The 20,656-nt window shown below is 67.1% G+C and overlaps 4 protein-coding genes across 4 annotated transcripts; 2 read left to right on the top strand and 2 right to left on the bottom strand.

Annotated features, from left to right (window-relative positions):
* Positions 1 to 315: 315 nt before the first annotated feature.
* Positions 316 to 4,095, bottom strand: CHLRE_06g275300v5 (uncharacterized protein). Its single transcript, XM_001696396.2, has 5 exons — positions 3,770 to 4,095; positions 3,193 to 3,239; positions 2,724 to 2,851; positions 2,166 to 2,383; positions 316 to 1,827 (listed from the first exon to the last, which is right to left on the bottom strand). The coding sequence occupies exons 1-5, from the start codon at positions 3,842 to 3,844 to the stop codon at positions 1,750 to 1,752; spliced, it is 546 nt and encodes a 181-aa protein (XP_001696448.1). The 5' UTR covers positions 3,845 to 4,095; the 3' UTR covers positions 316 to 1,749.
* A 117-nt stretch (positions 4,096 to 4,212) lies between these two features.
* Positions 4,213 to 8,061, top strand: CHLRE_06g275250v5 (uncharacterized protein). The gene is made up of 4 exons (XM_043063001.1): positions 4,213 to 4,531; positions 4,687 to 4,726; positions 4,880 to 6,352; positions 6,515 to 8,061. The coding sequence occupies exons 1-4, from the start codon at positions 4,416 to 4,418 to the stop codon at positions 6,887 to 6,889; spliced, it is 2,004 nt and encodes a 667-aa protein (XP_042923707.1). The 5' UTR covers positions 4,213 to 4,415; the 3' UTR covers positions 6,890 to 8,061.
* Positions 8,062 to 8,063: 2 nt separating this feature from the next.
* On the bottom strand, positions 8,064 to 10,935 carry CHLRE_06g275200v5 (uncharacterized protein). The gene is made up of 3 exons (XM_001696397.3): positions 10,680 to 10,935; positions 9,739 to 10,461; positions 8,064 to 9,600 (listed from the first exon to the last, which is right to left on the bottom strand). Exons 1-3 carry the CDS (start codon positions 10,734 to 10,736, stop codon positions 8,683 to 8,685), a joined length of 1,698 nt encoding a protein of 565 aa, XP_001696449.1. The 5' UTR covers positions 10,737 to 10,935; the 3' UTR covers positions 8,064 to 8,682.
* A 120-nt stretch (positions 10,936 to 11,055) lies between these two features.
* Positions 11,056 to 20,631, top strand: CHLRE_06g275150v5 (uncharacterized protein). The gene is made up of 7 exons (XM_043063000.1): positions 11,056 to 11,640; positions 12,065 to 12,252; positions 12,462 to 12,585; positions 12,776 to 13,767; positions 13,912 to 14,090; positions 14,268 to 18,492; positions 18,648 to 20,631. The coding sequence occupies exons 1-7, from the start codon at positions 11,550 to 11,552 to the stop codon at positions 19,419 to 19,421; spliced, it is 6,573 nt and encodes a 2,190-aa protein (XP_042923706.1). The 5' UTR covers positions 11,056 to 11,549; the 3' UTR covers positions 19,422 to 20,631.
* The last annotated feature ends 25 nt before the right edge of the window (positions 20,632 to 20,656 follow it).

Here is a 20,656-nt window from a genome sequence, read left to right as displayed (position 1 = left end):
CGCAAATCGCTTCGTGCCAAACACACAAAATCACTCCACCCCCCGGACGGCCCTCCTCTGCCCCGTCCCCCGCCCCGTCCCCCGCCCCGCCCCGTCCTCCGCCGCTTTGTAGTCGTTGGCGTGGGTGAAGCCCTTGTCCGTAAAAGAGGACTCGACTGGCGTTTGAAGAACTCTGACGTCAGCACCAGCCACCGACTGCGCGCGGCTGCCACACTATGGGCTCCCAAATGGAACGCGGCTGACCTGGCTGGGTCCGTATTCTGCATAACGGCCTGCATCCCTCCTGTACAATCGATCTCGCTACCAGTACGAAACTGGTCTTAGGCTTTACACCGCAGGGGTGTCTGTGGAACATACACGGCGCCATGGCCCTGCCAGGCCACCAGGCCCTGCACCGCGCCCGAGGCCGCCCCAAGGCCGCCTGGGCTGACCCTGCCATCCCTCCCCCCAGCAGGCCTGAACTGCGAGTCAGAGCATTGCGCCATTGCCCGCGTCTTAATCGGCCTGCAGGACCCAGGGTGGCGTCCCCCCCCACTGTTTCCTTACGGGGTTGGTTCAACGATAACCCCCCCCGCCTAGACTATTATCGACTCGATAGTACTCAAGTCGAGGGTCGAGGGTCAACGGCCAACGCCGGCCAGAACAACAAAGCTCAAGGGCGTCCAAGATCGAGGCCAAACCTCCTGCGCGCTCTGGTTCTGGATCTTTTTATGGTAGTTGGGCTTGAAATAAAATCATCCCTCCCCCCTCTGCGCTCCCTTCCCTCTCCGGCGGTCCGGCCGCATGCAGCTGCTGCGTAGTGGGTGAGTGGGTGCTGCGGCTGCCACTTCCTGCAATCCTGCGTGTTCGCACGCCGCCGCTACCTCGTACCCGCGTCCGCCCGTCCCTTCGTACACTGAATCCGTACATCGATGCACATGCACCGGTGCTACGGTAAGCGCAATGCATCCCGCGACGACGCATGGATGACCAAAACGTTTGCAAAAGCCGACAACCCGTCAGTCCCCAAGCTCTGCACCGCGGTGGGTGCCGTCGCTGCAGCTGTCAGCGGCGAAGCCCTCGCCGGCTCGGCTGAATCTAGCCAGGGCCTCACCTTAACCCACAGACTCAAAATCACAAAATGCAGCCGGGTAAACCTGGGCTCACTCGGACCACCACCGCCACCCACACCGGCCATCACCGCGCTAAGCCGCTAACCACCACGACATCGCTCCGCACGTGTCTTCCCACCTTAAGCAGACGCTGCGGTGCCGCTACTGCAGCCTGTTTAGGGACTAGACTAGGGTTGGCATGCCGCACGCACCCTCGCCACTTCGTCATGCCTTATCTCATGTGCTGTTTGTTTTCCTGCTCGCTTTCTGGGCTGAGCCCCGGAAGCACTCTAGCGTGCTCTAGCTTACTCAGCTCACCCCCCGCTCTCATCACAACCGGTTGGCAGTAGCACAGGCAGCACTGGCCTGCCAGCACTCCGCACGAGACGCACACACAAGCTTGCCACGACCAGCCCTGCACCTCTTCACCCCACTCACCACCAGCAACCAGCATGCAACGCTTTACATTAAGCCCCATGAATGGGCACCGCCCCCTTGCCACCTTGCAGACCTCGTGCCTCCGCCCTCCCACTCTTGCATGCCGAGCACATCTCTCTCCTTGCCATGTCGCTTGCTAGCCCTGTCATTGACATTCGCGCCCAGACCCATTTGCGTCAAGCCTTTCTCCTATCGCTCTCCTTGCTCTCCTGTCGCCCATTCACATGAAGTCGTCCTCCATCTCCTCCACTGATGCGTACTTGTCCTTGAGCTCCTTGTTGCTCACCATGTACTCGTCCTGAAGGCATTTGTATGTTTTTTGCGTGTGTGTTAAAGAACACAAGGAAAACCAACAAGAACTTTGATGCAACAACGCGTGTGCGTGTATGCGCGTGTATGTGCGTGCGTGCTAGGTATGACTCAGTCCCGCCCTGGCGGTAATGAACAGACGCCGCGTGGCCCAGACTCCATAGCTAGGTGGGCGAGTTGTTTTGACCACGCGGGAGCCGCGAGGGAGGGGCGCATTGCGACAGGCGATACCACCCACTGGACCGAAGAGCCACAGCAATGCACCCAGAGCCCTACAGCGCATAACCACAAGGCCATGCCGCTGAGGCTGCCCGCTCCCGCCCCCACCTGCGACATGTACACCTCCTTCTCTGCCGCCAGGTCCGGGTGGCGCTCCTGCCGCGTCTTCTCCAGCCGGTTGATGATCTCGTTGTTCTTGCGGTCCACCTTGACCTTGAGCACCAGCGCCGGGTCGTGGAAGCCCACCTGCCCCACCTCCATGCCCGCCGTCTTCTTCAGATTGCTCCAGGGCGTGTACACAATGGTCACGTTGTTGGTCTTGCAGCCTGCGGCGGACCGGCGGCGGGGGAGAGGGTGAAGACTCACGCCATTGGAGCGAGGGGGAAGGCGGGTGGGGAAGCGCTGGGGCAGCCGATGGTATGCAATAGTGCCCAGGCTCGGGCTGTGTGCGCGAAGCAAGCTGGTGCCGGCCCCCAACGGCGCCGTGCCGGCCTGCAGCCCCGAACCGACCAGCGCATACGCTAGACGCCTGTGTTTCACCACTGTCACACTGCAGTGCATGCCCCCACTCCCCCCGCTGGCCCTGCCGGCCTGATGCCGGGTCGCGCCTCTGCCATACCCAGCCGCACATCCCACCCAGCCGCTCCCCATCGCCCATGGCCCCACCCTGGATGGAGTTCTGCTTGACCAGCTGCGCGCAGTCCTCCAGCGCCTCGGCCGGGATGTCGCGCATGTCGCAGCCGTCCGGCAGCCGCAGGTACACGTGCGCTGACGACATGTCGTCCACGTGGAACCTTTGGGCATCGGGCGGTGTGTTTCGTGTGTAGTGCGTGTGTGTTAGCAAGCACGGGGGAAAGGGGTTGTTTGTGAACTTGGTGAGGCCCGGGTTGCGCGCGTGCGCGAGGAGAGGGTGGCGACATGCGACAAATAGTAGGTAATGAGGGCTGGGCGCAAGTCCGCTAACCCAACCAGCAGCGACGGTAAGGGGTTAGTCCAGTGCGACCATGCCTAGTCAAGCAACCCCCATGTCATGCCATTGGGTTCATCGCCTGTGCCGTGTCCTGCCGTGCGCCGTCCACACTGTCCGCCCGCTCGCGCCCCGACCCCCGACCCCCGACCCCCGACCCCCGCTCACCACAGATCACATGGTAGGCCGTGAGCAATGAGGTCCTCATTCTCATACTGCATTCACAGCACAGCACGGCATAGTTTGTTCTGTAAACAACGCTCATCAAACGCCAGCTGGAAGCTGTGTGCTGTTGCGAGTTGTGCTCCTGACGGGACGGAGGGGCGTACAGGAGGAGGCGGGTGCAGTGCTCTGCGGCCGACAGCACTGGTGCGACCCGGGCAGATCAGCTGGGGTATCTCCGCATGTGCAACCTCTGGTGCATGAACATACTACTACCCATCGCTCATCTAAGGGAGCACCTCCGCGTTAGCGCAGCCGTTTTCCAGGCGCCGCCGCTGCAAGTTCCAAAGCTCAACGGGCGGGTGGCGGCTTGTCCAGAGCCGGTTGGCTCCCCGCAAGAAAAGCCAACCAGCCGCTAACCACGAAAGTAGCAACGGAAGGCGGTTCTGGCGTCATCGCATCGCGACACATGCCTATCAGCGTACGGTACCGTACGGTCAGGGCTGCGACGGGTACCAGTATCGGTTCAGGCACTCCTGCGGCCTCGGCGTGCTGTTCCTCGCAGCGCCACAGCGCCACCCACCTTGTCTTTCCCCATGTAGATCATGAAATCTTCCGTGTTGGGCGCATGGCAGCGCGGGTAGAAGTAGAACACCATCCTTCTGACCGCTTATTGGTGCTGAGCTCCCGCCCTCGCCGCCCAAACCGTGTCTGTCTGCCTCCTTAGTGTGCCTGACTCTGAGCGCGCCCAGTAAGGAGGTAGCACGAGGTTTATAGAAGGCTGCTTAAAACACAAAAGCAGGTCTTATGGTCGCGCGGGAGACCGGCCGGCGCGATGGAGTTAAGTCTGCCACACGGCTGAGGAGCAGTGGCGAACTTTACAGATGCAGAGAGCGAGCGTACGATATGGCACCTTGTCCAAATAGGAGCCTGTCTGCCGCGGAAAGTAATCGCCAGATGCCGCTAGTAAGTGCAGATGAGACATGTGGAGACTCACTCACCGCCCCCTTAAATTTGCCTAAGACTGTAATCAATGATTCAAACTAACCAATTTTAATTTTATGCTTCTGCCACACGCACGACGAATGACATCTTTTCCTGCAGTCAAGTAGCGAACTCGAGCGAGCAGAACGTTTTATTGTGATTCGCTTGACAAAATATATTGAGCTTAGCGGAGACCTCAGGCGGTGGGTCTTCCATTTCCAGGACCAGTCTCCAGGGTAGCGTGAATGGCATTTGCTATCAAAGATGTGATAGTCAAGAGAGCGCAACAGCAGCTGCCGGGAGAGTCAGGGTTGCTGCAAGTGGCCGTCGATGGCCTTGCGTCGTTGGCGTCCGCTGCAAGGTAGGGGCGGTACCACTGGCTGCAAAAACATTGAGCTGCACATGATATCTACTTATCAGTGTTCACTCGGGAACCTGCCTGGGTTGGGCATGTGAACATTTACCGAGCCCCGGCGACTTCCCCACATAAAAGCGTGCCCCGATTCTCTGTCGCAGTTCGGAGGGGACCGACGGCGCCCAGGATGCTGTTTGCAAGGTGGGGCTCGCAGCACACGCGACTGTCCGTTTTCCTGCCCCCGGCAGCTCGGCGGAAGGCGAGGGGCCGGGGCCGGGTCCGGGTCCAAATAAGGCGACGCCACATACCCATCCCTGCCTCACCACCGCCGCATCTATTCCCCTACCCTTACAGGTCGACGCAGCAGATTCGGCGCTTTCCGCCCAGCTCCAAGCGTGGAGCTCCTGGACTTCGGACGCGCTCGCCACCGGGCAACAGGGCGTGCAGCAGCCTCAGTACGCCGCCCTGGCCAACGCTCTGGCCCAGGCGGTGGCGTCGGAGGTCGTGCCGGGCAGCTCGCTAGGCGCCATCGCACCAGACGCCCTAGACGCCGCCTTTGCTGTAGATGCGGCTGGCGCAAATGCAGTGGCCCCGGAGCGGCTGTCCCACTCCTTGGCGGCCCTCGCCACTGCCTGCGGCGCGGACGGCTCGGCGGCGGCCGCAGCCGCCGTACTGGAGTTGCTGCTGGCAAAGCTACAGCCGCAGGCGGAGCAGCTGCTGCGACAGGCTGCGGCTGTGACCGCATCGTCATCAGCACCGGCTGGTGCGGGCGCGGGCGACGGCAATGACAGCGATGACGAGCTGGACAAGCTGCTGGCGGAGGACGCGGTGGCTGGGGGCGACGAAGACGACGTGTCACCTGTCTCGGACCAGACCCAAGTAGCGGCCGCGCCAGCACCAGCACCACCGCAAGCGCCGGCCGCTGCCGCTGGCGATGCCGACGACGATGGCGACGACGCGCTGTCACTGGGGCTAAGCCGCTCGACCTCCATCGCATCGGCGTCAGCTGCGCCGGCCGGCGGCGCCGTCGCGACGGCGGTGGCCCGGGTGACGCTGGGCTCGGCGGTGCAGCACGACTCTGCCAAATCACTGGGCGGCAAGAGCATGGGCGCGCTGTCTCGTGCGCTCAGCGCTGCCTCCTCAGACGGCTTGGATGACCTGCCAGACAACCTGGATGCAATGGAGACGCGGGGCGCGTCCCATGGCGCCGCCGGTGCCAGCAAGGGCCCGCGCACCAAGCCTCTGCTGGCGGGCCTGATGGAGAGCGAGCAGGGCAAGGGCTCCATGGCCTCGATGCCTACCGACCTGCGGGACTGGTCCAACCTCAAGAACAGGCAGCCCGGCGCGGCCATGGTGGTGCCGCCCGGCCACCCGCCGCCAGGCGCGCGCGGAGGCCCCGGCGCTGTCAGCATGCGCAGGCCAGCGGGAGGGCACCTGATGCCGCTGTCGGGCAAGCCGGGCGCGCCCGGCGCGGCGCCGGCGGGCGCTCCGCCGCCGCCGGTGCACGCAGCCCCGCCGCCGCTGCTGAGCTCGCGCACGGACGGCCCCAAGGCCAACCCGCTGCACAACGCGCTCATGAACAGCAGTGCCGTGCGCCAATCGCACGACAGGGCCGCGCAACAGCAACAACAACAGCAACAGCATCACCACCACCACCCGCTGCTGCAGCAGCACGGCAGCCACGCCAGCTCGGGCAGCGGCAACTCGTTTGTGAGCCGCAAGGAGAGCAACAACAGCAGCGGCATCCCGGCCGGCCGCCAGCGCTCGCTCAACTCGCACATGTCGCGCAAGGCGTCCATCTCAGAGCCGGGGCCGCTGGGGCCACAGGTGGGCAGGAGGGGAGCTTGGGGCTGAGGGGTTGAGGAGTGCTGGGATGCACGGCGGCGGCTTGGGGAATCGCCGAGCATGTGTTGCGCGTGTGGTTCTTGCCGCAGTGTCACTATGCTTATGGAATTAGCCGTATTTTGCTACTGTATTTCCAAAACGCAGGCAGAGTGGAAGCAGCTGCCGGCTCTGGGCCACGGCGTGCGGCTGCACCCGCACGAGCTGCGCCAGCCCTCCAGCGGCAACTTGCGCGGATCCGTGGCCGCCCCGGGCGGCTCCGTCTCCAAGTCCGTCGCCATCTCGCTGCCCGGCCTCACCGACGACAAGCTGCCCGCGCTGCCGGCGCTCATGGGTGCGCGCGGCGCGCCGCCACGCGCGGCGGAGCTGATGCGCAACGCCAGCCGCGGAGCGCGTGCTGACTCGCACCACGCGAGCCACCAGTCACTGCCGGGGCTGGCACGCGGCGGCTTGGCGCAACAGGCCAGTCGAGCGCTGCGCATGCCGTCCAAGAAGAGCTTCAAAGGCGACCGGGACTTTTGAAAAACCTTGCTATGCGTTGTGCGTGATTGAGGGTGTGGATGGTGGGTAGGATGGCGTTAAGGGGAGGCGGCAGTGATGTGCGGACGCGAAGTGTGCTGTTGACGGGGCCGGCGGGGGTTCTGCTGTGCTTGCGGTTTGACAGGTGGTATGAGAATCAACGGTGTGTGCAGCGTTGTAAAAAGGCTGCAGAGACGGACGTTTTGAGTGGCCAGCTTGTGTGTTAAAAAACGAAACGAAAGCCCGCCCAATGACGCGACGGAGTTACTTGTGTGTGTGTGTGTGTGTGTGTGTGTGTGTGTGTGTGTGTGTGTGTGTGTGTGTGTGTGTGTGTGTGTGTGTGTGTGTGTGTGTGTGTGTGTGTATGCATCATGTAGTTGTGTAGTATGATACAGTGTGGAGGTGTCAGGTCCATAGGGTCATGGCAGGGAGGGCACCGTAAGGCGCTCACTGCTTAGCGGTACGCACGCCACATTTCCGCACCTGCAGAAGGTGAACCGGGGCCGCAGACTGCATGACTCATGACTCGCGTGTGTCCCGCAGCAGAATGCTTGGCTTCAGAATGACGTGACTGACGTGTCAAGCTTGTTGACAAGGTCGGTCTTGACAAACAACTGGGGCTGCGCGTGTGTGCACATGTAGCTCCGGATGCGGGTCCATGCATAAGTTTTGAGCAGCATTGCTCAGGGTAGAAAGGGGACTCCTTGACAGGCAGGGAACACGTGTGAACCGTGTTCCTGCAAAGGTTGCTTGACCACACAGGTTTACACGTACAGACGAAATTGCTCCTGGATGACAGGTTGTTGAGTGTTGACGTGTATCCGCTCCGGTCGTGCTGCATCGCATTGTTGCCGGCTTGGTGTTACCTTGTCATTATAAGATGGTTAGTGCTGATTACATAGAATGACCCCGCGGTTGACCCGCGGCTTGTATAGGACTGTGGGCTGGGCGCGCGCGGCGAACACGGAACAGCCTATAATGTGCAGAATTTATCGGTGCAGTGCGCCCCTGCAGCACTTCCTTGAAATACGGGACTGTACTGACAGCGGTTAGTGACTGCACGTATTACCACATTCATCCTACAAATTGTCTGTAACGTGATCATCACTGTGACTTCTCATTGAGTTATTGTGAGGCACTAGCACTTAGGAGCCAGCCGTGTCACTGTTACGCAAAGTAGCGATCAAGCTTCGAGAATTTCAGCTACTATGCCTGCTGTGTACAAACCTTCTAGTGCCCACACACGGCGTCGAGAGCACAGTACAGTCTCAGTGTTTTGTAAACGGGTGCCACGCGCCCGCCCGCCACAACACAGACATTCGTGCCGTATGCACTTTACCTATAACATATGTACAGAAGGCGTAGGTGTCAGCACTACACACCCAACATCAACGACCGGCCACGACTGAAGCTGTGCCGTTGGTGTGCCACTGGTGTCGCCCGACCCAGGACCTAACCCACTAGGCTAGGAATAATTTTGCTCCTCCCATGGGGTGACCTGTTTCCTGCTGCAACTGTGGGCAGCCTGGCCCCCACATCCATTCAAACGGCTTCAGTCCTGCGCACGCGAGACACTATCAAGCCAACAAACCCGCGCGCAAAATGCACAATCACCCAGTACACACCTCAACACAGCCTCACAGCCTGACGCAAAGCAAGACTCAAGAACAGCTGACCCTCCAGGCCCAGCTTCACGCTCCCCCGCTGCCCGCCTCTTCGCAGATCTGCTCACCACCTTTCCCCCATCCCACACACCAATCCAAGCCGTTTGCTGCAGCTCCCTCCCTCCTCACTCCTTAGCCAGTGGCCTCCTCCAACATGAGGGCCATCAATGCCCGCGCCCTCTTGGTAATCACGTCCAGGCCAAAGCGCCCGCCCAGCCGTTCATGCACCTCCTGCAGAGCCGCCGACCCCATGCCCTTCTTCGGCAGCAGCTCCAGCAGCACCGCGTTCTGTTCCCGACCCCACACCGGCTCCGGAGCAGGAGCAGGTCCCGCGGCTGCGGCCGGCCCGGGGGCTGCCGCGGTAGCAGCCGGCCCTGGTGCCCTGCCGGCGGCGGCGGCAGTGACCGCGGCAACGGCCGCGGCGGCGATAGCGGCAGCGGATCCTGCTCTGGGAGCCCCATGCTGCGCAGCCTGTCCCCCTGTTGCGGGCTGCTGCGGTGGCGCAGGAGCGGCCGGCGGCGGAGCGCCGGCTGTTGGCGGTGGTGCGGAGCTGTCAGGCAGTGGCGGTGCTCGCCCCCCGCGTGCTGCTCGGCCGAGTCCGGAGGAGCTGGGCGGCCTGGCGGGGGCTGCCGCAGCACCTGTAGCCGAGGACCCTGTTGCCGTTGCAGCCCCCGCGACTGCCGTCCCCGCTGCAACTGTCGCGATCTCCGCTTGTGCGGGCTGCGTTGCATGCGTGAGTTCGGCTGCCGCCGCAGCGCCGGCATCCGCAAGCAGGGCTTGATGCCGCGACAGCGGCTCTTGCCGGCGCTCGACCTGCTGCTCCTGCTCTTGCTGCTGCTGCTCCTGTTGCTGCTCCTGCTGCTGTTGCTGCAGGTGCGGTAGCAGGACCGAGCCCGGTGGACTCAGGAGCGGCGGCGTCCCCGCGGCCAGCGGCGAACCGGATGCCGAGTCATCCGACCCGTCATGCCCCGACCCACCCAGTGGCTCCATGTTCACATCGCCATCGCTCCCCAGCTCGCCAGGGCCCAGCTCCCGTTCGCTGTCCTCCACCTGCGCATGCATTGGCAAAGCAAAACGGACGAGGGTTGATGCCGTGCGTGTGTGCATGGATATTCAAAGGAGTTGCAAGAACCGTACCCAATGCAGGGCACCGTCAAAAGAGTTTGCAATAAGTCCACCGCCACCCACCTGCTGGCCCTGATGCAACGCGTCCGCATGGGCGGCTGCCACCGGTCCAGCCAGCACCGCGCCCGTACCGCCTACGCCAGGCGCCGCGTGCGTTGCCGCTGGTAGCGCTGTTGGCCCCGAGCCGGGCGCCGTGCCGCTGCTGTCGTTGTGCGGTGCTGCCGGTGCCGCCGACCTTCGGTCCGGGGCATCTCGTGCCCTGGGCACCTCGAGGAGATGCCGGGGCCCCGCCGGCAGTTGCCGCGCTGAAGGCGTGGGCCCGCGCGGGACCGGCACCTCAAATGGTAACCGCTCCGGAGCACACCCCACCCGCGCCGCCTGCTGCTCCTTTAGCGTCGCCGCGCGTTCCAACGCCTCCGCCGCCGCGATGCGCGCCCGCGCCGCCTCCTCCCGCGCGGCGGCTTCCCGCTCCCGTGCCCGTGCTGCGTGCTCCCGCGCCGCGGCCGCCCCCTCACGCATGGCAGCCGTGTCCTCCCGGCTGCTTGCGCCGTCCTCCCGCCGCGCCGCCTCCTCCTCCCGTGTTGCTGCCTCCACCTCCCGTGCCTCCAGGGCTTCCTCTCGCATCACCACAGCCGTCTCGCGAGCCGACGCCGCGAGCTCCCGTGCGGTAGCGGCCGCCTCCCGCGCTGAGAGAGCCGCTTCGCGCGCGGCGACCGCGTCCTCACGCGCCGCTAGGTCGCGCGCACGTGCTGCCTCGGCGTCACGCGCCGACGCCTTTCCGGGCGCCTGGGGTGGGTGGGTAGGCGCCAAAGGGCGCCGACAGCTGTGTGAGGAAGGGACGGGGCGCCGGCACAAGCCCTCCAACACGGTGCTACACGGCTTTTGCTAGTCAGGCCCCTCGCGTGCCTTGACGCCTTCACGCTGCGCCCTTAGCCGGCAGGAGTGGAAGGCCCGTCATCCTGTTCAGGGCAGGTGCGGCCCCTAAGCGCTGCGCCGCTGCTCACCTGCCGTGACCTCTTCGCCGGGCGCGCGTCATGCTCCGCGTCCGCGCAGGATGACATCTACGTGAATGTCCTAAGGTTTGAATCCACAGGTTAGCGCCTTCGCACGGCCATCCAGCCCAGGATACTCGAGCTGTCAGGATGGCGCGAAAAGAACTGTAGATACAAGCAACCGTGCGCGTCAAAATGCCTTAGCCGTATACATTTGAGCTTTAAGCTACTTGGTTGCGGCAAAAGTCCAGGTTGCGCTCATAGGAAGTTCCTGGACGGCTGGAGAAATGGAACCCGACCATGGGTGCAACTTCTGAGCCAGAGTTGGCCCTTCCAAGCAGGGTCTCCCAATGAAGTCGCGGACAGTGCTCAAGGCGCATATGAACTTTTAACGACAGCATTGCAAGCGTCGCTCGCGATAACTATATACCCAATATTCGGGGCACCTCGACGCCACAACGACGCAACGTTTTTGTAACAAGGCGCTATAACATTACTCACTTGTTCTATTAGGACTGGGAGCAGGAGCATGGAGGTTGCGAGGGGCTTGGATAGTTGATTATGGCGTCATTGAAGGCCCAGACCTCAATAAGCAAGCGCTTCCACGACTCATCCCGGGACACTGCGGACAATGCAGCATCTGCACAGGCGACGGGGCGTCGCAATGGCCAGCGCCTTCACCGTGCACCACAGCGACGGACGCGCTCGTCGCGCACAGCGACGGCTGCCACGCTTGATGCATCAAGGCTGGCAGAATTGACACCGGCCTTTTCGCATGGCCCCGCAAACACAGCCACGGAGGCTTCAGGATTGCTGGAGGCAGCTGCATCGCTCAGATGCAAGTCGCCGGAGGACTTGTCCGACGTGCTTGCCGCTCTAATCATGAGCGAATGCGTCTACAAGAAGGTGGAGGGCATCGGGCACGTAGCAGTGGCGGCGAAGGTGTCGGAGTTTGCTTCAGCTTTCCCGCCCGGTACGTGCAGAGGTTCACGCCCTCGGCGCGCAGCAGGCTGCCTGAAAGCCGTCAGGCGTCAGGGGTGTGGGTGCATGGACGATGCGTGCAATAATTTATCGTCTCGGGTGTACGACGGCCTGTTGCCAGGGCTGCGGCGCCGTGAATGCGCCGCAGGGGGATGCCGCGCTTCCGAAACGCGCACGTGCCGTGTGCGGGCCTGCCGGCCATGCACTGCGACTCCCCGACCAATCCACTCCTCCCAGCCTTCCTTGCAAACCCTCCCACGTCTCCTGTCGTATAAGCCATCCTCTTGCGTTCCCCGAACGCAACGGCATCCCCATACCCGGCGCACATCTCTTCGTCTCCCGACTCCCGTTGCCGAACCCCGCAACCCCCTTTTCCCTGCCTCCTCCTCCTCCTCCCCCGCCTCCTCCTCCTCCAGGCTGGATCCAGCTGGAGTCGCTGCAGATCACGCTGTCCGACATCCCGCAGCACTACATGATCGCCACCACGCCCACCTCGCTGGTGGTGGCCTTCATGGGCACCAAGCGCTGGGAGGACCTGCTGGCGGACGCCAACCTGCTGCACACGCCCGTGTGGGCCGAGTCGGCGGCGCTGGCGGCGGACGCGGTGGGTGCCGGGAGGCGGAGAGAAGGCGCAGCCGCTTACCGCAGAGGCAGGCGGCAGGCGCAAAGGCAGCGGCAGGGGCGTCGTGGTGGGGGTCGTGTGTGCGTTCTCGTAGCTGGCCTAAGAGTTGTTCACGGTTGCGGCATTCGATAATTGCGCCATAATTATTATATTATTGATGTTGCTGCCCCCTGTGTGCCCCTGACGCGCAGTCGTCCATCCCGGCGGCGCACCGCGGCTTCCTGGAGCGCGCCCGCGCCATCCACGTGGAGCAGCTGTACGAGCTGGCGGTCAGCAGGGGGCTGCGGCTGGTGCTGTGCGGCCACTCGCTGGGAGGTGAGGAGGCGGGAGCGAGGAGGCGGGAGTGAGGAGGCGGCAGTGAGGACGCGGGAGTGAGCAGGCGGGAGTCGGCTGTACGTGGCTCTGTTCCCAGTGGAGAGGCCGTTTGGGTATATACATAGGTCAGCAAATTGCTGGCCTTGCCGCTGACGTGGTTGCATGCGCCCTGCTGTTTCCGTCCGCGCAGGCGCCGTCGCGAAGCTGTGCACGCTGCGGCTGCTGCGCGAGCTGCCGGACTGGCCGCGGCCGCGCGTGCGCTGCATCGCCTTCGCCACGCCGGCGGTGGGCAATGCGGCGCTGGCGGAGATGGTGGCCAACGCCGGCTGGGCTGACCACTTCGCCTCCTACTACCTGCCTGAGGACCAGTTGGTGAGGCTGATCAGCTTCTCGCAGGCGCGCACGCCCACGCCCTCATCGTCGCCGTCGTCGCCGTCGGCATCGGCATCGGCATCGGCATCAGGTGACGTGGCCGCTGGGGTCAGCGATGCCGAGAGCGCTGGCAGCGGCGCCGGCAGACCGCTGGCGGCAGCGGCACTGCGCCAGCGGGAGCAGCTGCAGGTGGAGAACGGCGGGCTGCCGCGTGTGGAGTCTTCTTCGAGCGTCGGCAGCACCGCCAGCCTTGCCAGCACCGGCAGTGGCAGCCTGCTGGGCAGCGCCGGCAGCGGCAGCCTGCTGGGCACTGCCGGCAGCGGCGTGTGGAGCCCCTGGACCTCGAGCGTTGATGGCAGTGGCGGCAGCGGCACGCCCCTGGCGCGCCGCAGCCTGTCGCTGCCGGTCAGTCGCAGCAGCAGCCTCACTGGCCTGCAATCCGCGGCAGCTGGCCTGGCGCGGCTGACCCACACCGAGAGCCTGGATGAGGAGCAGGCCGGCGCGGCCATGGAGGAGATCCTGGCGCCCGGGCCCGATGCGCTGGAGGCCGCCGCGGCGCCCGGCGGCGTGGCGGCGCTGGCCGCGGCGGCGGCCGCCAGCCACGGCGCCGCCGCCGGCGGCGGCCTTGGCGGCGAGGGCAGCGGCAGTGACTCGGATGGGCTGGAGGCGGCGCAGCGGCAGGCATTGTACGGCGGCGGCGCGGGCGGCAGCTGGGGCGTGCGGCTGGCACTCAAGCGGCGGCGCGCGATCCGGCGCCTGCGGCACCTTGCCGCCAAAGCGCGCATCCCGCTGCCCAAGGCCCTGCTGCCGGTGAGTTACGCGCAACGAGTGTATCGTTATTATCAATATATAAGCGCTTGCAGTAGTCTGCAGTGCAACGGTGTAAAGCCCTGCGTCTCTTGTTTGTGGTCGCTTACGCATATCTTTTCGCGCCGCTGCGCAAACACCCCACAGGTTTCCCGCTACCACACCTTCGGCGAGCAGTGGTTCATCACAGAGGACGGCGCGCTCAGTCCCGAGCAGCTGGAGCGCCGCCAGCAGCGCGAGCGCGCCTCGCAGCAGCAGCCGCAGCCCGCGGAGGCGCCCGACGGCGCGCGCGGCCTGTTCTCACACCACCGCATGCTCGCGTACAGGTAAGGCTACGCTGCTGGCTGGCTGGCCGTTTTCGAAGGGGACCGAAAGCCGAGGTAGCTGTCTTACTGTACAGAAGGTGTGACGCCTGCATCATTGGCCAGACGGCGCCCTGTACGTCTCCAGAACTGACACCAGAACGGCCTGTGCTGCCCTTCCCCGCGCTTGCGGTCTGACAGGCAGCGGCACCTGGACCTGGTACGCAGCATGTGCAAGCGCGCCACCGCCGCCACCGGCCCGGCCGACTGCCCGTCCGAGATGTCCATGGACGGCGCGGCGGAGGCCCTGGCTTCACTCGAGCAACTCGCCAGCAGCAGCAACACCAACACCGCCCCCCCTCGCGGAGCCGGTGCGGGGTCGGCGGCCCATTCCACTGTGCTGGGGGCGCCGGCGCCGCGCGCTGTGCAGCTGATCGACTCGCTGGTGCCGCGCATTGCGGTGCATCGCGCCTCGCTGCGCGGCATCCTGCCCTGCGAGCCCGAGCCCGAGGCCGCCGAGGAAGCCCAGCCGCAGCCGCAGACCCACCAGCCGCAGACACGGGCCCACCAGGCGCAGACCCATCAGGCGCAGACACAGGCGCACGCCGCCGCCGGCACGGAGGGCCACCTGGTGCAGCCCTCCGCCAGCACGCCCGCCATGGGCGCCCCTGCAACCGCTGCAACGGCTGGAGCTGCTGTGAGTACGGTCAAAGGCGGCAGCTGGTGGGCGGGCGGCCGCGCACGCTCCGCGCCGGCTGCGTCCACTCACGTCTCGCCGGGGCGCGCCGCCGCGCCTGCCGACGCTGCTGCCGAGCCCATGGCCGCTGCGCCGGCGCCGTCACTCACGCCGCCCTCCTCGGCTTCGCCTCGGCAGCCGCAGCCCAACCTGCTGCGGTGGATGCTGGGCGGCGCGGCGGCGGACGGTGCTGGCCACCCGGCCGGACGGGGCCGCAGCCGCAGCGCCCGCAGCCGCGGCGCAGCCGCCGGTACCGCTGACGAGCCGGTGCAGTTGGAGCTGGAGCTGGAGGGCGCCAACCTGCAGTACTGTCGCAAGGTCTCCGTCTCGCTCGTGCGCAGCAGCAGCAGCAACAGCAGCGCAGGCGCCAGCGCCGTGAACGTCGCGGCTGGCGCATCTGTGGCAGCTCCCGCCGCAATGGCGTCTGGCTCGCTGGCTGCTACCTCGCAAACTCCTTCGGAGCTCTCTGCGGCACCCGCCGATGCCGCGTCGCCGGCGGCTCCTCACTCGCACAGCGCAGCCGCGCCGGCCACCCCAGAGCAGCCGGCGCACGTGCCCGCCGCGCCCGAGACCGGCATGAGTACCACGACGAGCACGGAGGTGCCGTGCGAGGTGGTTCAGGTGCTGTATGCGCAGCCCTACACGCCGGCCGCCAACCCGCCGCCGCTGCACCCGGTCTCCCTCATCAGCAACACGCTGCACCACTTCACCGGAAGCCTCATCCGCCGCTACCTGCGCCCAGCGGACGCCGCGGCTGCAGCCGCGGCCGCTGCCACGGCTGCGGCGCCCGGGCTGGGCCTGGGCCTCGCGCGCGGCATGCCCTGGCGCCGCTGGGGCCGCGGCCGGGGCGGCCGCGGCGGAGCCGCGGCCGCTGCCGAAGGCGGCGCTACTGCTGCTTCTGCTGCTGCCAACGGCAGCTCGAGCGAGGAGGAGGGCGAGGGCGTGGAGGTGCCGGCCGACGCGGCGATGCCTAGCCGCCTGCTGCTGCGCGTGACGCTGCCGCGCTCGATCGCCGCCGGCCTGCTGGACGGCAGCCTGCGCGGCGACGCGCACCTGGCCGTCAGCGCGCGCTCCGACTTCCACGCCGTCGCCGACGTGCGCGTGGGCGTGGCGCGGCACCGTGTCGCCATCCTGGGCACCTCGCCCTACGCCGCCTCCCTCGTGCAGGCCGCGCTAGCGGCGCCGGCGGCGCTGGCCGTGGCGGGCCGCGGCGAGAGCGAGGCGATGGGCGTTGCCGCCGCCGGCGCCGGCCTGTTCGGTCTGCCCTGGCTGGCGCTGCCGCTGGCGTGGTCGCGGCCGGCGCGGGCGGCTGGCGCGGCAGCCAGCGCCGAGGCCGGCGCCGTGCCCGGCGGCGGCGCCGCCGCGGCCCCGGTGTGGGGTGTGCGCCTGCCGTTCCGGGCGGGCCGCGCCGGCAGGCAGCAGGCCGCCTGCGCTGCTGATGCCGTCGGTGCTCCTGCAGTTAGCTCGGCGGCGTCGGCTGCGGGCGCGCTGGAGGCGCAGGTGGACGCGGCGGCGGAGAACACGGTGGCGGCGGCGCTTGCGGCCATCCTGGCGGGCACGCTGGGCTGGCCGCACTCGCCGCAGGGCGACGATGGCGTCATTGGCGTGGGCCCTTACGGCCCCGCGCCCCGCGGCTATGACCGCACCCGGGTCGTGTGCGCCGACGCGCCCGGCGACGCGCCGCTGCGGCCGGCGGCGGCCGTGGCTGCCGCCTACTACGCCGCGGGGCTGCCGCCGCGGCCGCGGCCGCGCCCCGGCCTGGTGCAGACGGCGCTGCAGTTCTCCGGCAGCCTGCTGCGCACCAAGTCGCAACGGCGCGGGGAGCAGCAGCAGCAGCTGCAGCAGGTGGCGGCCGGCCTTGCGGGTGCCGCGGGCGTGGCGGAGCGGGCGGCCGAGGAGGCGGCCGCGCAGTTGCTAGCCGCCAGTTCAGAGCCGGCGGCGGCGGGCCGCATCGCGCGCCTGCCCCTGCTCGCCGCGCGCAAACAGCGCGCAAGCGCTCTGGGCAGCAGGCAAGGCGCTTCCGGTGCCGTCACGTCCGGTGACGCCGGCACTGCCGGGCAGCAGGCCCGTGTGCCGCTGCCGCTGCCGCCGCAGCTGGCTGCCTCGCTGCGCGCATGGGCCGAGGTGCTGCCCGCGCTCGGCCGCTGGCAGCTGGAGTCGGGGCTGCGGCCGACCTTCGCCGCGGCCGCGGTCGGCGCCGCGGCCGCCATCGTGGCTGGCACGACCGGCGTGGCGACGGCGGTGGGCGCCGCGGCGATGCTGGCTGGCGCGCTGGGCGCCGCAACGGCGCCTACCCACGACGGCAGCGCCGCCGTTGTGAGCAACATGGCAGTCAGCGTTGCCGCCACCGTCGCGGCCACCGCCGCAGCAGCGGCGTCCGCGGTGGCGGGCAGCGAGGCAACGATTGCGGCCGCCACCGCGGCGGCGGCCGCCGCCACCCTTGCCGCCGCCATGGCCACAACGGTGGTGGGCTCGTCGGTGCTGACCGGCGCGCACGGCGGCGTGCAAGCACCATCGACGACGGCGGCGGCGGGTGGCCGCCTGGCGCAGGCGTCATCGCCTCGGCCGCTCATGTTGGGCGGGCGCTTCCCGGTCCTGCGCGCACCGGAGCTGGTGGCGGCGGCGGCACCGGTGTCCGTGTCCAACGGTACTGGCACGTCCTCATTGGTGACCGGAGCCGGCGTGGCGGCGGGCCCGCCCGGGCCGCTGCCGCCCAAGTATCCGGGTGCGTCGCCCGCGCCGCCGCGGCCTCCGTCCCGACTCGCCGGGCCCGTGGCGGGTGCCGGCGCGGCGGCGCCGCGGTGGGTGCTGCGGTTCGGCGCAGCGCCGGCGGCCAGCCCCGGCATCGCGCCGGGCGGCACCCCGCGGCCGGGCAGCGGCAGCGGCAGCGGTGGCAACAACACGCAGGCGCGTGGCGGCGCTGGCGGTGCCGGCAAGGCCCTGGGCCGCGGCTGGGTGCTCTGGTGGCGGCCGTCGGCGTCCGCAGCCGGCAGCGCGGCGCCGGCCATGCCCATGGACCCGCAGCCCGCTGCACCGCAGCGCTGGGGCGCGCAGGCCGCCGGCCGGCGCGTCGTCAAGCAGCAGCCGCTGACGGCGCCGCCGGTGGTTGACGCCGCCGCCGTGGCGCCGCCCTCGGCTCGGGCCGCCACGCCGCTAGCGCACCTGCGCTCGCAGCTGCTGGGCTCGCTCAGCCGCGGCTCGGGCCGCGCCGTGCTGCCGCTGCCGCCGGCGCTGGCGGCGGAGGGCCTGGAGTTCTGCAACGCAATGCTGGAGCCGCTGCAGCCGCCCGCGGCGGCAGCAGCGGCGGCAGCCATTGCTACTGCCGCCAGGCCCGCTGTCGGACTACTGCGGCCGCTACAGCCGCTGCAGGCGCAGGTGCGGCAGATGCCACAGAATTATCCTGGCAAGCCGCAGCCCAAGGGCTCCACAGGCCGGGGCGCCGTTGCGCCGGTGGCTGTGGAGGCTGTGCCTGCCGCCGCAGTGGCGGCGGCGCCGCTGGCCGGGCAGCCGCCGGTGGCGGGGCTGGCGCCGGTGGTGGCGATGCGGCGGGTGACGGAGGGCCTGCGGCGGCAGCTGCTGCTGCACCGCGGCGTGTGGTGGCGGGCGCTGGTGGGCGGTGTGGTGGGCGCGCTGATGCGGCCGGTGGCGCTGGTGGGCATGCTGGGCCGACTGCCCATCATGGGCCTGCAGGTGCGGGCCGCCTTGCGACGCGTGCGTACCGGTAATGCCAACGGCTGTACGGGCATCCTAATGCCGTGCCGACTGTATCTCGGCACCCCGGATGTTTCATTTGTTGTGCAAACGGCCTATTAACATGTCGGGACTCCTGCTCTTCCAACGCACAGGCGTTCCGCCGCACGGGCGCGCAACCGCTGGCGGCAGCTGGTCCCGCCGGTGCAGCCGGCGCCGCCGCTCTGGCCGCTGCCTCAGCCGCCGCAGCGCAGCTGCAGGCGACAGCGGCGGCGGCGCAGCCGCCGCCAGCGCTGACGCTGCCCGCCGCGCCAGCGGCGGCGGCAGCTGCTGCCGCCGGCTGGGAGGCGGTGGTGGTGGTGGGCTCCTGCCGCGACCCGCTGCGGGCGCTGCGCACCAAGGACATGGCTGCCCTGAGGGCGCACGCCGACACCTGCCCGCTGGTGCCCGTGCTCCTCACCTGCGCCGGCACGCCGCCGGGCCGCCGCGCCGCCGCGCGCGACACGCTGGCGGCGGCGTGCGGCGTGGAGCCCGGCGCCGTGCGCGTGCTGGTGGTGGAAGAGGCGCTGCTGCACCGCCCCGCGGCCCTGGTGCCGCACACCGACCTGCCGACCGTGTGGGAGCAGCTGGGCGGCTGCGCCGGCGCGGCGGAGCTGCGCCGCGCGGTGCGGGCGGCGGTGACGGCGACACGGGCGGCGCCGGAGGCGGCCACGGTGACGATGCCAACGACCGCGGAGGCGGCCGCGGCCCCTTGGGGTGTGCTGGCAGCGACGGGCGTGGCTGGTAGCGATGGTGTGGGCAGGGCGGTGGGCAGCCGGGTTGAGGCCGTGCCGGGCCGCGTGCTGGCGGCCGGGGGTGCCGCGGCTGTGGCGGCAGAGGGCACGCGGCGCGTGCGTTATCACCCGCTTCTGAGCAACTCGAGGGCCTGAGCCCAGATTATTTCTTCTTTCAGGTGATTATTAGAAAGGCATGGAGGCCTTATGTTGGCAGGGCGTGTTGCCTTGGTATCATTTTGCTGCTCTGAATGCCACGCACGGTACCCATTGGGACACGGTTGCGGCATGGAGCTGGTGAGGCAGGGTAGTGTAGCTGGGGGGACATACCAGGCGGGAAGCAGGGCAGGCCACTTGAGAAAGATTGGGCGAAGATCGGAGTGCACCGTTATGTTAGCACAGGTTGAATTCTTTGCAAGATGCAAGTGTCAGGCAAGGGCAATTTTATCAATGGCTGCGCCCCGAAGGTACGCGTGTCAGGCATGTCAGGGCTTGCTATTTAAATCAATTCCCTGTGGCCTGGTAAATGAGATTAGTGGTGTAGACATTACCCGGGTCCCGCAGCCTGTGGGAGCCATATGCCCTGCAATCTGCGGGCCGGGTCGTTTGTGGCTCTAGGAGTGCTCTAGCTTCAGTATTGCGCCGGTGCCATTGCCGCTGCGCATGTTTGCCATACTATCGTCGTATCAAGCCATCTAAAAGACAAGAGCTGTGCGGCGTGTGGTAGGCTGGCGACATGTTCCAGCCCAAAGCACGTTGCCGGGGCGTGGGAAAAAGAATGCGTCGGCCATGCCTGTGCCGGCCGACCTTTGCGGTGTTCAGCTGGGGCTCGGGCGATCGGATCGGGTAGATTAAAGGCCGTGCTTGTAGACAGACTGTGTGCCGTATGGGTCAGGTCACGTGTGTGCGTGGGGTTTTGGAAACAGCAATGTGCTGCACAAGTGCGAATGCGTTTGGTGTGTGCGCGAAGGCTGCAGTCGCGGGGTCTGGTGGCGGACAGGGGCTGGCTGCATGCGACAGCGTACACGGTGATTTGTCAGTGTCAGGGGCCGGAGCGGGGGGCGGGGTGCGAAGGGCATTCTCGCTAATGACGGGATGCACTGGAGCCAAGAACGGCGCACGTGTGCACCGACGGGCGCGTCGCCCGGTCACAACAAAGCTGAGACGGACGAAGCGTTGATGATGAGCCGTGTAATGAGATTGCGTCCAGGGTTCCACGGGCCAATGGTCGGATGACGCTACGCTGGCTGCGGTAAAGGCTGAGTTGCGCGTTCGAACGCTGTCATCACCCCTCGTCCGACACATGGCAGCGACACGCAGTGGGAGATGCTCCAGCCCTCCCATGCCAACGTATCTTTGCTGTCGTTGTGCGTGGCGTCCTTGCCTTCGCC

Source organism: Chlamydomonas reinhardtii, chromosome 6 (genome assembly GCF_000002595.2).
Source record: "Chlamydomonas reinhardtii strain CC-503 cw92 mt+ chromosome 6, whole genome shotgun sequence".
In the NCBI taxonomy this organism is placed as follows: Eukaryota; Viridiplantae; Chlorophyta; class Chlorophyceae; order Chlamydomonadales; family Chlamydomonadaceae; genus Chlamydomonas; species Chlamydomonas reinhardtii.
Note: the sequence above shows the minus strand (reverse complement) of the source record. Positions and strands in the feature narration are given on the sequence as shown.

What these genes read in the sequence shown, in the direction of transcription:
- CHLRE_06g275300v5 (XM_001696396.2), bottom strand. Translation starts at nt 3,844, where the DNA reads ATGGTGTTCTACTTCTACCCGCGCTGCCATGCGCCCAACACGGAAGAT. An exon ending in TCTACATGGGGAAAGACAAG is followed by an intron (nt 3,240 to 3,769) that starts GTGGGTGGCGCT and finishes CTGTGAATGCAG; the next exon opens with TATGAGAATGAGGACCTCAT. An exon ending in CAAGCAGAACTCCATCCAGG is followed by an intron (nt 2,384 to 2,723) that starts GTGGGGCCATGG and finishes GGTCCGCCGCAG; the next exon opens with GCTGCAAGACCAACAACGTG.
- CHLRE_06g275250v5 (XM_043063001.1), top strand. Translation starts at nt 4,416, where the DNA reads ATGGCATTTGCTATCAAAGATGTGATAGTCAAGAGAGCGCAACAGCAG. An exon ending in TCGTTGGCGTCCGCTGCAAG is followed by an intron (nt 4,532 to 4,686) that starts GTAGGGGCGGTA and finishes TCTCTGTCGCAG; the next exon opens with TTCGGAGGGGACCGACGGCG. An exon ending in CCCAGGATGCTGTTTGCAAG is followed by an intron (nt 4,727 to 4,879) that starts GTGGGGCTCGCA and finishes CTACCCTTACAG; the next exon opens with GTCGACGCAGCAGATTCGGC.
- CHLRE_06g275150v5 (XM_043063000.1), top strand. Translation starts at nt 11,550, where the DNA reads ATGAGCGAATGCGTCTACAAGAAGGTGGAGGGCATCGGGCACGTAGCA. An exon ending in TGCTTCAGCTTTCCCGCCCG is followed by an intron (nt 11,641 to 12,064) that starts GTACGTGCAGAG and finishes CTCCTCCTCCAG; the next exon opens with GCTGGATCCAGCTGGAGTCG. An exon ending in CGGCGCTGGCGGCGGACGCG is followed by an intron (nt 12,253 to 12,461) that starts GTGGGTGCCGGG and finishes CCTGACGCGCAG; the next exon opens with TCGTCCATCCCGGCGGCGCA.
- CHLRE_06g275200v5 (XM_001696397.3), bottom strand. Translation starts at nt 10,736, where the DNA reads ATGTCATCCTGCGCGGACGCGGAGCATGACGCGCGCCCGGCGAAGAGG. An exon ending in CGGCGAAGAGGTCACGGCAG is followed by an intron (nt 10,462 to 10,679) that starts GTGAGCAGCGGC and finishes CACCCACCCCAG; the next exon opens with GCGCCCGGAAAGGCGTCGGC. An exon ending in CGTTGCATCAGGGCCAGCAG is followed by an intron (nt 9,601 to 9,738) that starts GTGGGTGGCGGT and finishes ATGCATGCGCAG; the next exon opens with GTGGAGGACAGCGAACGGGA.